Here is a 14,987-nt window from a genome sequence, read left to right on the forward strand (position 1 = left end):
AGTTCCTAGAATGAGAGACCAGAATACTAATTTCTGCATTTTCATTAGCTGCTTTGCTGGAGTCCCTAGGAGATTTAAGTACAAATTGGACATCTGTTGAATTCGCATTAACAGCAGCGTGACTGGGCAATGCACTCCAGAAAAGAGCAAGGGAGATCTTAAATGAATTTGCACAGAAGTATTTTACAGCTGTTGCAGACCTTAAGATCACCTAGAAGATTCTGCATTCTTCAAAATTCTGAAGAAAAATGTTTAAGATGTACGTTATTATTTTAAAAAAGATAATGGTAATGCCACGAATGACCTCAGGAACCTTACACTTTTCCAGCTGAAGAAACACAGAGCTACTTTTCATGTTGCAGATTTAAAAAAAGCTTTCACTCATGTGAGGACAAGGGCAAATTGATAAAATTAGCTAGCCATAGTTATATAGGCACATAGTAGTGCCAGATGGGAGGAGCTTTATGCCATCCTTGAACATTTAGCAATTACTGAAATGATGTCTACACAGTGTATTCAGTGTATTTCTCTGTTAACTATGTCCCTGTCCACTGTACACAAGAGAACTGCTTCCTTTGTTAGGAAATGTCTCTTCTGAGTGCCTTTTTTTTTTTTTTTTTTTTTTTTTTGGGAATTAAAAAAAGAAAAGAAAAAAATTATGCATTATTTCTCTGAGTAACAAGGACCAAATCAAAGGGGATAAACATGCTCACTGGAACAGCTGCTCGTTCTAGGTCAGAACATGCATGAGCACAAGCTACAAAGCTGGGTCCTCAGGCTGTATGCATTCTGTATTTCTCTTATCAGAAAGGGTGTCCAGATAGTGAAGAATTAATTTGGCAAAAATTTCATGTCCTTATTCAGTCCAAAATCCAGTGAGGGCTCAAGGCAGCTTTAGGTTAACACAAGAACCTTAATGAAAAAATTTTGGCAACATTCTAAAAGAGAATATATTTTGTCAGCATTGCAATTCAAACTGTGGCATGTAAAACTAACATCAGTTTTAATGGCATTTTAATTCACCGTATCACAGTATCACAGTATATCAGAGGTTGGAAGGGACATCAAGAGATCATCAGGTCCAACCCCCCTGCCAGAGCAGGATCACTTAGGGTAGTCTGCACAGGAATGCATCCAGGTGGGTTTTGAAACTCTTCAGAGAAGGAGACTCCACAAACCCCCTGGGCAGCCTGTTCCAGTGCTCCATCACCCTCACTGTAAAGAAGTTTCTCCTCATGTTGAGGTGAAATCTTCTATATTCTGGTTTGAACCCATTGTTCCTCGTCTTACCACTGTGAACCAAGATGTTTGTCCCAAACTATATGTCAATCAAGTTATAATGAAAGGTTTGTTCAGAACTTTGGCTATGGAAGCTATGTTCCAGAGGCAATACAGCGAAATCTGCTTCTGTCCAAGTTGGGAGAAATACCTGCACTCACCAGGGTAGGTTAAATTTCAGTTTGGTACTTCTCTAGCTTGAGAGAGGACATTGCACCAAAACATTAATAAAAAATAATTTGAAAGTATACTTGCAAATAGTTGTAGTTGTCTAGGCTTTAGTCTTTGGAATGGTAAAACTAGGCACATAATTTATGAATTCTGTTTAATTCCTGTGTACTTAAGTGCTAGATGAACACCAATGAACATAAAAAGATTCTGGTTAAAAAAGTACTCATATGCTTAGCTCTGCCCTGGTTTAGGGGAGTTGCAGAGCTTAAGCAGGATGCTCCTTTGCCAGTAGGAAGCAGATTCTGCAGGACAAGCAAGCACATCTCTGATGGAGACAAGCCCATGGCGGCTGAGATAGCACAAAGTCTAGGAGAGTGCCCTAAGGTGGCTATCAGAAATGCTGTGCTGTTGTCACAAGAATTCACAAGAAGACCCAGCATGGATGCTGTCATGCTGTGGAAATATCTTCCAGCAAATCGTGGGTTTTATTTCATCTTAATTCTGAATAATCACTCTGAGTATCTTCCTTCAAAAGCAATATTTATTTTTTTCAAGAAGATAAAGACATATTACATATTGCATAAAGTAAAAAATACTGCTAGGAAAGCTGCATTTAACTGAGATAACAAAATTAAAAAAATTAAAAAAATATAGATTGCACTTGAGAAGTAGGTTTTATCCCAGAAGAAACAAAAGCTAGTGAGTGGTTTGAAATTAGGAATTTTTCTGAAGTTCCTTTGAAAATGTATTTATTTTGGGAAGGTCTAATTCCAGCAAACAAGTTATTTTTGATAGCTTTGCTTTTTAAGTAAAAATAGTATGCAAATAACATAAGGATTATTTCATAGACAAAAGAGAAAACAAATGTATGGAAAAACACTTCTGTAATTTCTACTAATAAATAAAAAGGAAAATTTTTGCTGGTATTTAGTTTACTTTACAGTTGGATTTTTCTGCTGGACTCTGGCATCTGCTGATGCCTGTATCTAATTTAGTAAGATAAGCTATAAGCTGTTTGGTCTTTAAAATGAGTATTGATACCATTGAACTTTGTGTATTTCACCACCTGGGTGTCCAAACTAGATTTCAGATCTTTCACATAATCAAAAGTGAGAAAGAAAAGCTCTACACCAGGTGACTTCAACCTGAAGGCTTAAGGCACACTTTGGAAGATCCTCTCTTTTTCAGTTGCCTGTGGTGGTAACTCAGACTCCCAGACCAGGATGGATCCCACGGATTAGCAGACTGGGTGAGCAGATGAAAGTGCGTGAGAGGCAGCAGGCACAGTCGATGCTTGGGGCACGTTTTCTCCTGGTGGGTGGGAATTAAAGGATCATTCAGTGCATAAAGCCATATTTTAGCCATTGGTGTTTCCTACAACCAATACAACCTACAAGGTCATAGTGCTTAAGTATAATTTCAGAATTCAGTCAGGAATATACATTTGAGTGCACTCTCTCAAAAAATAGTCGGTATTGTCTAGGTCTTGCATACATATTTCTTCCAAAATTAGCTAACTGCACCAATCTTTTTGTTAAGCTAGAGACAGAAAAAGAATGCAGTCTTCTATAAACAGTTCTGAACTATGAAATAAAGCTGGCAATCTTTGGTTACAGTGCTGCTCTTTTAATGTGAATTGCTTTGAAAAATGATGAATCACTTCCGAAGTCAGCTTTCAGGAGCATTTTAAATAGACATCTGGGAGTCAGAGAGGAAAAATTAATATAAATAATAAAAAAAAAAAAAAACCCACTTTTTGAATCTCAAAGGTCAGAGTACAGGAAAGAAAGCAAGACAACATTTCCAAACCATGTTTCAGTAAAGTTTTGCTAAAATTATAAACCAGCACTTATAAAATACTTGAGCGGATGAAGAGGGCAAGGCAGAACATTAGAGCACTGTTGTAAGAAAATTGTAGATTTCTAAAAGAGTGTCTTGAAGAATCTCAAAATTATATTATAGCTCATGCCAGTTTTCACTGTCTATAATGCATTCTTGTCAAACTATTTCATTCTTTCAGAGACAGAAACAGAAGAGGCAACACAAACAGGATGAATCAATGAATCAATGCAGCCTATGTCTGCCATTAAATACAAAACCTCAGCTATTAAATGTGCAGCCCCATCCCCTCTGTTACATTCATGATCAAAACTCCAATTTGCCAGATGTAAATTTGCCTGTATTTTATGCTTTTGCAGCAGCTTTAAAGCTAGTTTGGAAGATATTTTTTTTCCTTTTTCAGCTAGAGCACTTTCATAATATTTTGAAAGGTACAGGAAACTATGATGTGGCTGTTAAAGTGCTTATTTTATTGTGAGGTGGTATTTAATAATATTCTTCTGGAAGTTAATAAATGATGCACATTTTCCATGACAGAAAGATTTGCTTAATGAGTTAATATGCCTCAGCAAAATGCAATCAAAATGAAATTCACTGTCAAAAGTTCAACCATGGCAACACACAGGGCTGAAACAAGACAACTAACCTCAGATAACTAAGATTAATGCATATATGATGAAAGTTATAATAACCTATGTTTAAAACAAACAAACAAACAACCCCCAAACCAAATAACGATAATTAAATCTTAAGCACAGTTTTGTTTCCCAGTAACTCAACTGCAAAACAGATCAATATTTTCAACAAACAAGTTCCCTGTCTTCATCACCTGCATGGGGAACATGGCACTCCCCAAACTGCAGTGAGGAGGATGCAAGTGGAGGGTGGTCTCTCCTTTTTCATGTAGCAGGGAATCCTCCTGAGCAGCTGTGGGCAGCTGTGGGCAAAGGGCAGTCCAGGTAGGCGGAGACCACAATCAGCCCCAAACCATGGGGATTTATCTGGGCACCTGGCAGAGGCCCCCTCTTGCACAACGGCCTGGGTGATGGCTCCTGTGGAGTCACCATGGCAAAAGTACCAGCCTTCTATCACCCCTCTACTGCCACCAGCATCTCAGCCTCAGTTTCACCATGATTTGCTTGAGTACAAACAGTGAGATTTGACTCCACTGGTGTGGTATTTCATGTAGTGATGGACTTACTATATTTCACTCTGTTGGGGCAGAATGCTGGGAAGTTACCTCTTGGAGTTGCACAATCCATTTTACACTTACACGCTCAAATTACCTCTTAATTTATACCAACAAAACCCTACCTACCCTCAATAGAGCTGAGCAGAATTTAAATTAGGAACTGGACATAAACACAATGTCATTTCATTGCCAGCTACCACAAATACCTACAGAACTCGTGTTTAACTTCAGTGGGCACTGTGTGCCTAAGGACTGTAAGCGAGTGTTGAAAACCTCAACACTCAGAATCTAGTTACAGATAACCATAATCCTATATTCTTGGATGCTGATACATAAATCTATGATACACCTGTTTATCTGCCATGGCACTAATCAGCATAGCTATGCTGAAACACTGCGATCATTTCTGCTAATTGCAAAGGCAGGCTACTAGCAAAATTCAAATGATTAGTGAATAAAGGTCCTCAGAGCAATCCTGCTTGAGAGGAAATGTCCAGTAAACTGCAGTTAGTGTGGCTTCTTTCTTTCTTTCTTTCTTTCTTTTTTATCGGGGTGGTCTTGAACTGCAGATACAATCACAACGCTCATGGTGATCCAGCTGTATATCTACTAAGGCCATGTTGTTCCTGGTTCTGCCTTTTCTTCTGGGATGTCCAGCCTCAGGGACAAATTTCAGCACCTCAAAGAAGAGAAATACACAGATTAGAAAACATTGTTAGAGATTTTAGAATGAGAGCCTTGGGTCCCTGAGGGCACCAACACACCTTAGTGGCCCTGACCAGTGTCAATTTGGACACATTTTGGATTTAATTCCAGCTTTTTCTTTCCACTCTGTGACATACTACTGTATTGTTTGTCCTGGAGTAAAGCTCCAGGATTGGATTACTCTCTACATCAGGTATTTTTATATTATGCAGTTCCTTAACCATGCCCAGTGCTGTTCCTTTGCATGTGAATTATCAAGCATATTTCCTTTGGCTCATCTTTGTAGCCCCATACATACTTGAATTGCTATGTTCCTATCTGCCTTAAGTACAAAGAAGAATTTTTAAATGCAATTTGAAATTTCTGAAGCACATCTTGTTAGAATTGGTCCAAGAGTGAAATGGTTGTGGGATGCAGAAGAAAATGAATGGACTTTGTGCAAAATATGTGCCAGATCCCATTGAGTTTCTCTGGAATCTGCCTTTTGTTGGCTTATCTTAAAAATCTCTGCCTCAATTTAAATAATTTCCTAAGAATTTACTTTGAGAAATGTGGAAAAAGACCCAATCAAACAAAAATTATTTTCTAAGGAACTACACATAACATTAAAAGAGACTTCTTAGAAAATTCTGTCTAGGCAAGATAACTCCAAGACCCTTAAAACAGAGAATTGTAGGTTTAAATGAAGATGAAAAAAAGGCAACGAACAGAAGTTGCTACAAATAAAATCCTGTTTGGGTATATGGAAGAAAATACAGAGAGTGGTTAAACACTAGTGCAGGTTGCCCAGAGATGTTGGAAAATCCTTGAAGAAAGTAAAAACAAGAAAAGGCCCTGAGCAACCTAATGTAACTTCAAAATTCTTCTTCTTTAGAAGGGGAGATTGGGCTAGATGACTGCCAGGACTGCCTACTAATCCTCACTATTATATGAATCTACGGTTCTCTGAAAATGGACTTACTGGATATGGGGAAATCATATCCGTAATGTTGCATCCTATTTAATCTGTGCTGGTGTAATTATGTAAACCACAGACTGGAAAAAGCTAAGAAGGATGATGGTACACACAGGCATGCACTGCAAGTTCACCATTGGAGGCTGAGTTGCTCTGTAAGACATCAAACCTTACCAGCACGGTAGCACAGGCTGAAACAAGGAAATCTTCTGTTTTGTTTCATCAGTTTGCTGATGAGGGGCTACCACAGTTTAGAAGAAAGATATATTAATTTCTGATTCCCACCCTGAAGTTCAAACATTAGTTTGGATATGGTGCAACAAATGAGCTAAGACTAAGCACACTTTAACACTTAACTATAGCATTTTTCTTCCCAAGTCTCACAGTGGACTGCACAGAAAGATATGCGTAATTGTCAAACTTGTATAGATGAAGAATTTGAAACTGATTCACTCATGGCTCTGCAGCAGATCAGTAGAAAACCTGCCAGTGGTGTCATATCCTTTCCCTTTTGGAATCACCAATTTAATGAGGGGGAGGAGGATATAGAGAAAGCAACACTGCAGCTCCACAGTGAACAGCAGGCTGGTGGGCCCATTCTGATCTCTGTGACCTCAAGCACTTGAGTAAAGTACTAGAGCTAACACATATCATCTCTTGGCAGGCTGTCAAGTTATTGCTAGATCAGCTAAATTTGTCCTGCTTGTTCAAAAGATGGAGAGAAGTCTGTCTTGTCTATGACCTTCCAAAACCACTGGTCAAGTAGGAAGTGGGACCTATATATCTTTAGCAGCTCAGCCACAGAAACACCCACACTTCTGCCCTGAATAATCAACAGATTATATTGTTACTCGACAAAAAAATATTTTTTTTTACCAAAGTACTTTCTGTATCTTGATGTCAAAACACCATAGAAGAAATGAGATGGTCTTGGGAAGAAGAGGGAATAAAGGAATAAGGAGCTGCATACCAGATCAACCAATTATTAGCAATTTCAACAGAATTAGAAAGTCCCCAAAAGTGAATGTAAATGATGTGACAAAAGTCATGCTGTGTGGTTGGGTAGGGAAGGGCAGGCAGGCGATGAGACTGTTTGCTCTTTACCATTAATGCCTGGAGGGTAGAAAGGCCATGGGATGTAACAAAAGTGGTAAGCAGTGAACACACTTTATTATTTTGTCCTCCCTCTGTGATAAAACTTGTATTTAAACTATGTAACACTGAGGAAAGACTGTGCCTAAGGAAGGTACAGACATACTGCTTCAATGTGCTGCGAAGATATAATTACACTTCCCTGCTACAAATACAGTCATATAATCTTTTTTAAGAAAAAAATTAAAATGTATTTGAATTGATTTCAAACACTGACTGTCTCAATATATACCATAAATCCTGATGGACAGCAGGACAATACACTGGACCACACTGTCATCCAAAATACAGAAGAACTGAACCTATTCAGGTTGCTGCGATTGCTGCCAAGCTGGAAAATGGAAGAAAAAAAACCCTAAGTAGAACTGCTGATCCTGAACCCATGATAACATTCTTTATTTAAAGAAGCCTTTCATAAAAATCTTGACAAATTCAGGTGGTTGACACTTTGCAAGATCATGGGTAGGGAGATCTGTTTTTTCCAATTGAGAACAAATGAAAGTATGAAATGGGATGAGAGCAAAGATGTGGGCTATATTCAAGCTTACAGACCTCTTGACAGCTTGGGGGTTTTCTCTGTGTTTTGTATTAAAAAACATGAGCATGAGCAAATGGGCTTTGCTGACAAGAGTATAAAAATGTATTGTCAGGTACTTTCCAGACAAGACAGAAAAGCAGTGTTTGAATACAGCTGAAATTATAGAATCATAGAGTGGTTTAGGTTGGAAAACCCCTTGAAGATCGAGTGCAGCTGTTAACCTAGCATTATCAAGTCCACCACTAAACCAAATTACTAAGCACCACATCTATGTCTTTTAAATGCCTCCAGCAACGAGGATTCAACCACTTTTTCAGGCATCCTGTTCCAATACTTGACAACCTTTTCAGTGAAGAAGTTTTTCAAAATATCCAATCTAACTCCTCCCTGGTGCAACCTGAGGCCATTTCCTCTTGTTCTTTCACCTGTTACTTGGGAGATGAGACCTACACTCATCTCACTACAACCTTCTCTCAGGTAGTTGTAGAAAGTGATAAGGTTTCCCCTCAGCCTTTTCTCCAGGCTAAACAACCCCAGTTGCTTCACCCTCTCCTTGTAGGACTTTTTCTCTAGACCCTTCACCAGTTTCACTGCTCTTCTTTGGGCATGCTCCAACACCTCAATGTCTTTCTTGCAGTGAGGGCTGAGCTGCCGCCTCAGTAGTGCCAAATACAGGGGCATGATCGCTTCCCTATGCCTACTGACCACAGTATTCCTGATACAAGTCAGAATGCTGTTTGCCTTCTTGACCACCTGGGCACTCTGCTGGCTCATATTTAGCTGGGTATTCACCAATACCTCCAGGGCTTTTACTGTTGTCTATCATTCCAAGCCACTCTTCCCCAAGCCTCTAGTGTTGCATGGAGTTGTTGTGACTCAAGTGCAGGATCCATCACATGGCCTTTATTCAACCTCATACAATTGATCCAGCCTGTCCAGATCCCTCTGTAGGATTGCTTTAATAGCTGATCACAGAACTTATGTTCAATGCCCTCCATCTAGCTTCCACCTAATAGTTTTAGTTTCAGATAAATACAAGGGAATTGAAAAGAACCAGGAAGTAAGACCATTTCTGGTGACCATAGTACTTGAAATAGAATCCTTTATTCTGAAAATAGCTGCTCTTTATTCTTTACATTGTTAGGTCCTTAAAGGTAAGGAACTACTGAATTAATGAAAGCAGTTCACAGAAATTTTGTTCAGGACACTTTATTGCTCCTTTTCTGATAGGATCAGTAGCTGTAAAAAAATATGGATGTGAGGAAGGTCTGGAATGCCCAAAAGGTTTGTTTTATGTGGGTGAAAAAAAAAGAATAACCTTGCAGTTTTTAAATTAAAGGAGCAATGTCTGTCAGTATTAATCAGAATGTGGTGCCTCAGCTGTTCAGATCATTGCCTCATGAGGAGCATATAACTATAGCCATATCTATCTCATCAAACACTGAATTAATTACGGTCATAAAACTATTAAAGGCAATAAAAACAATATCAAGACAGAGGGCTTAGCTGCTGAGCTGGATTTGGTGTTTAGAGGTAATACAAAAAAGAGTATTAGAGTCTTGTAGCATCCCTTGTGCAGATAGTGCCACAGGAGCACATTAATATGCTGGATGGCATTTTACTTTGTAGATATGCCTGAGCATGAGATGTTTCAAGGTGAGGTGACTGTGGCCACCGCATAATTTTCCTTGGGGCAGTGATGGAGGAAATACAAAGAAAATGCTTGCATGTGTGTCTCCCTGCCAGTAATCTTCTTCATTGATCATGCATTGAATTTGGATGCCAGCTTCTGAGGGGCTCTTTAAGTGAGAGGGCAGAGCCATCACAAAAACCAGCATCTGGAAGCTTAAATCCAAAAAACCTCAAACTAGAATCAGGGCACAATTGTTTATAAATCAGGCTGACTCACCACCTGGAGAGTGCTCCAAGGAATTGTGGAGTTTCCAGCCTGTTTGAGGACATCAAAAAATGGCCACCTTCCCAGAAAGCATACAGTACAAGTTTGAGTCTTGCTTTGAGGGCAGCAAGGTGCTCTCCAGTGGCCTGTGGAGCACAGGAGGTCAAGGCTGATGGCCCAGTGTTCACTCTAATCTCAGTAGATCTGTAAAAGCACTTCATGATCAGGGGCTGAGGTGAGCAGAGTGGTGATGACTGCTAGGGAAAGGACCCAGCTGGAGATAACTTATTCACCCTGACATATACCAAGCATTTCTCCAGCAGAACCAGCAACAAAGAGATGACTCCAGAGAATGATTCACCTCTAACACCACTTCTGGAGAGGGCAGTCCTGATAACTAGGAAAAGAGCACAAAGGCTGGACTTGTAACTTTAAACACGTAGAAGCAGATGAGGTGAACCACTCTTTACACCATTCACTGATGGCAACAGCCATGTATCATTTACCTTTTAAGTCAAGCAACATTTAGCCTTGACAATCAATGATGGCTAATTTCTGTTTTAATAAAAAGCAAAGAGTAATAGGAAGTCCACTCAATAATTCTAAAAAAAAAAGGGGGGGGGGGGAAGAGGAGCTATTCAATGGCTCATAGCATTTTTTTCCTTATTACGATTTTATTATTAGGAACACTAGTAACATTCTTTGCTAATTTCTTGACCATAGGTTTAAACACCAATAGAAATTCAAAGTCTCTCTCAAAAATCAGCTTTTTATAATTTTTCTGATTAGCTTAAGACCACCACAGATAATCAATAACAAGGCTATGGCTTACCATATATCTGGTTAGATTCATACTCCAGTGACAGAGGACAGAGAGCAACTCTGGATGCTATTTTAGATAATGAAATTTGTACTTTGCAGAACTTATTTTAAAATCTTGCTATGCAGCATTATCTAATCTCCTTCTGTTCATCTAAAAATACCATCACTCTAGCATGCAAACCAAATTATGTTTTTCTGAGACTCATGAAAGAGGAAGCATCAAAAGTGCAAACATTCAACACAGATCCAAGTTCTGATACAAATGAAAAATCCTACCCTGCGTTTTTTGAAAGTTATCTAATCCAAAGGTCATACACAGTTTAGCTATGCTCTGAGCATAGGAAACTAAGCATTATGGGAAAGTGGTTCATAATTTAGCATAAGAACTTTTATTCTAGTAGGAACATAGCCTAAAATAATTACACAGACCCAAATCTGTATTCTTTCTTACCAGAGATAATTGCAGGACATCAGGAACAAGAAAAAAGATTTTGCTCAATGGTAGCATTCAGACTAAGGGTTTGTTAAACGTACATGGCAATATTTTTATTAATCAGAAATGTGTGATTTTAACACAGCCAACACAGGAAAAAAATTAATTGGCTTAGAGCTCAGGCATCCAAAATAATCACTAAAGCCATGATTTTTTTTTTACTGACGTGACAAAACCCCTCACTTTTGGTGATCTTGTCATGCACTATGGCTCCAGCTATTACATTTTCAATGGCCAGATACAGGTGTTTCCCCTTCTCAAATTGCCTCTCTGGCCAGATATGTATTACAGGGTGTCTCACATGCTTAACTTCCTGATGCCACCCCAAGAACTTTCATTTTCATCTAGTAAAAAATAAACATTTTGTCTCTCACTGCACCTCTGTCCCCTCTGCTCTTCCTGTGACCTAGCAGTCATTTCTGATTCAGTTTCCTTGTATTTGCATTCTAAATAAATTCCACTGCTCACTTATATAATATTTCTATGCATTAACTATGCATTTCTATGCATTTTATCAGGTTAATTCTGTGCCCTTACTATGATAACATCATTTTATCTCCTTTATTCATATGCTATCAACTCCAGGACACACAACAATCAGACTATATTCCTTGCACACTGCTTTGATGATACTCTTTTAGCAAATTTCCTTTGTTGTATGCACAGCATGTGGGTAATTTTTGTCTAGTATTTTTGTCCAACAGCATCTCTTAACTCTACTGCAACAATTCATCTGTCTTACTGATGTCCTTTATCACCTTTTCATTTTATCCCCTGCTCTCCTGTTCTGTTCTTCCCAATACTCCTTAAAGTCTAGTTTTTGCTTTACAATGTTGGGTCCAGTTAAAGCTGCTTCTGTGCCCCAGCAACTTGTGCACACTGTTGTGTAGGTACTCTGAGGTGTCTGCTACCTTTCTCAGGGCAGCAAGAGGTTATGAACTAGCCACTCCAACACTAATCTAAACCTTGTCATTGAAAATTAATTAATTGCATTTATATTCTCTACAGGCACCAGGCAAGCTGCAGTCAATATGAAACTTGAATGGAGATGTAATGTTTCAAAAAGGCAGAGATGGGGAGTAGGAAAGAAGCACTGTATAGACAGTGAAAAATATATCAGTTTTTACAGGAGAGACAAGTAAGTAAAAGATGCAATTGTCTTTCACCACTTTGATTCTTTTCCTTATGTACCTTTGAGCTGTGTTGTTCAGCACTGTTTGTGGAGGTTTATCCACTGACAAATTGTTTGCTACCTTAAGAGCATTTATTCCTCGCAGAAACTCATTTCACATCTCATCAGTTACAGCAATAAGATGGGGAAACTGACTTCTTGTTCCCCAGAGGTATGTGTGTGCTGGGCAGACGGCACAGCTGCAGCACAAGCTGAATTGAATCCTCGCCCGAGTTCCCCCACATCTCCTCTGAGCAGGGTGATCTACAGGTTCAGAGCTGCCCCCTCTTTAAAGAGCAGCTCCAGGCATTTCCAAACAACACCCTGCAAAGGAAGACACGCTTTTATTTCAGCTCCCCTTTGGCAGGTCAGACGGCAATAGTCGTGAGCATTTGATTAAGGTGTGTTGCATCCATTTCCGTGTATTGCTTTGTCGTTCCCTTGCATGGAGCCCTGCAACATAACTCAGCATCACTTATGGTAAACTGTGCCTGAGAGATGTTTTGAGCCACTGCCAGCACTTGGCCTGTTGGGTTTGCAGGGTTGGTGACACTACGTGGTAAGTCATGAGTATTTAAATGTCCACAAGCTCTCCACTCAAGCAAACCCAGAAGCCACGGAAAACCACAGAGTATCACAAGACTGCTGCAAAAAACCCCAACCCTCACATATAACTATCTGTTTAGTCAAGTTATGAACTCTTTTAGTTCTGGAAACTGCTGAGTATTTTGGTAAAATGATGGCAAACTTCCATGCTTAAAAAAACCCCCAAGATCTCATTATTAACATTTCCCAGGACAATAAAGAAAAAGATACCCCTTATCATGGCATTCTCATTTTCCTGTTTTACCTGCTGCTGCACTACTTCTTCAATTGTACATGATAGGAAAAAGCTGTACTGTCTGTTCTGGGAACTGGAGCAGCACTCTTAGCTTGGGGAAACCAAAGGCCACATGTGGTATCTATTAGTACTGCAATACTAGGAAGGAGTGCTTGGTGACGAGTATAGTCTGAGGCTTTCAGTGAGAACTAAGGGGGAACTAAAAAACATTAAGAGCATAAGAGGAAGATAGCCTTGAAATCTCTCTGGACTAGCAGCCTCTCTCAACAAAACACTGTGGGCATTAGTGTCCCCACAGCTGCCAGCATGCAGCTACTCCAGCACCACAAGGGACTGGTCATAAAGAAGAAAGAAAAAAGAGCCTAGCACTTCTGTAAAATTTGCCTGCTTCTTTCTCACATGTCAGATAACTTTAAGTGATTTCTAGTCACATTTTTACTGCTGAGGACAAGAATATCCATGTGCAGGACAAGTAGCTCTGGTAGCTGAAGCTGCAGGATAGTAGTTAGGCAAAATCATCCTGGCAAGAGAAGGAGTCTGGGATCTGCAGGATTCAGTTTCAGCTGCTACAAACAGCTTCTTTGCTCCACTACTTTATACCTCCTTCTGGTTTATTTTGCAAGTAAATCAAAGGAATTGAGACTTGTGTTTGAATCTGGCCTATATTCTCCTGCAGCAGAAGGCAGACATTTTTAACTGAATTAACAGCACTGGGGATTTCATGAAGTGTGAAGCTCTGTCCTCCATTGTGCCACTAAAGGCTTTTGGTTAAAGTTAGTGGGTTTCAAACTGGCTTTGAAAAGAGTAAACCAGCTGCATAGTTCTAAAACTGGCATGTTTAGAGGCCGCTCCTCAGTGCCTTTACTGCCAGGCATTTAAATACAATTAGAGTTAAGTGTCAAAGGAGAATAAAGAATAAAACTGATTAGCTGTGTGTGCCTAATAATAACAATAATAAAGTGGAAAATATTTTGGACTAAAATTAATGGACACATCTTTAGCATGGCATATATGAATTTATCTGCATGACTTCCACTCATGCTAATGGGAGCCACTTGGCTAAATTTCTGCTCAGCAAGCTGTTAATTCATCCCTAAGGGATTAAGGTTAAATTTAAACTTATAAAAGCCATTTTATGTTACATATGCTTTTTAAAGAACAAAGTAGCAGTGATGTATTAGTGTGAATATTGAATTTCTTGAATTAGTGATTAATTTGGGGTCATCATAAGCTGTGACATCCTGGTTCTGACCAATACCTGGTTAGTGTGATATTCTAGTATCCCAGCACCAGACACTCCCAAACACCTGATAAAAAAAAAAAAAGTGCTTGATAATATGTTCATAATCAGCATTTTTTTTTCTTGGATTGCAGATAGTTGGCTTAAGCTCTGATACAGATGTCACTCAGAATTCTTTAGTTTATATTTTACTTCTGGTTGTCCCAAAATCCTTCTGAATTACACACTATTCATATTTAAAGGTTGAAGTTCCACATATATTCACTATGCAAAAGAAATAAAGTCCTTTTTATAATTTAAAATTAATTCACTTTAATCTCTCTCTTGTACTTAAGGAAAAGATTATTTAGGAAGACCTACTTTTATGTTGGTTCTTTGCACTATCTTCTATCTTTCACTGTATCCTCTCTTATTTAATGTTTTTTCCTAAATCAAATTATTCAAAACTTTTGAGCCACTTTCCTTACAAATGTTTTTGATGTGCATCTTCTCTAGTATCTCTTTTGATGTATATTTTCTGCTTCTATGTATCTTTTCTACTCCTGTCTGTATCCTTCTAAGCACCAATGGTCAAAACTCAGCATATATATCCACCAATTTATCCAGGACATATTATTTGCAGCTATTGCCTGTTCACCTCTATTCCAGAAGATTGTCACTTGTTTTTTCTCTATCACTGCTGCTATTACGAAA

The 14,987-nt window shown here is 38.9% G+C and overlaps 1 protein-coding gene across 1 annotated transcript in view; it reads right to left on the reverse strand.

The window, feature by feature from the left end:
• Positions 1-5,024: 5,024 nt before the first annotated feature.
• The window catches only part of PDGFD (platelet derived growth factor D), a 146,218-nt gene continuing 136,255 nt past the window's right edge, over positions 5,025-14,987 (reverse strand). Inside the window, exon 7 of the mRNA XM_054388224.1 lies at positions 5,025-5,159. Within this exon, the coding sequence (XP_054244199.1) occupies positions 5,025-5,159 (135 nt within the window). The remainder of the gene's footprint in view (positions 5,160-14,987) is intronic.

This window comes from Indicator indicator, chromosome 1, assembly GCF_027791375.1.
Source record: "Indicator indicator isolate 239-I01 chromosome 1, UM_Iind_1.1, whole genome shotgun sequence".
Classification (NCBI taxonomy): domain Eukaryota; kingdom Metazoa; phylum Chordata; class Aves; order Piciformes; family Indicatoridae; genus Indicator; species Indicator indicator.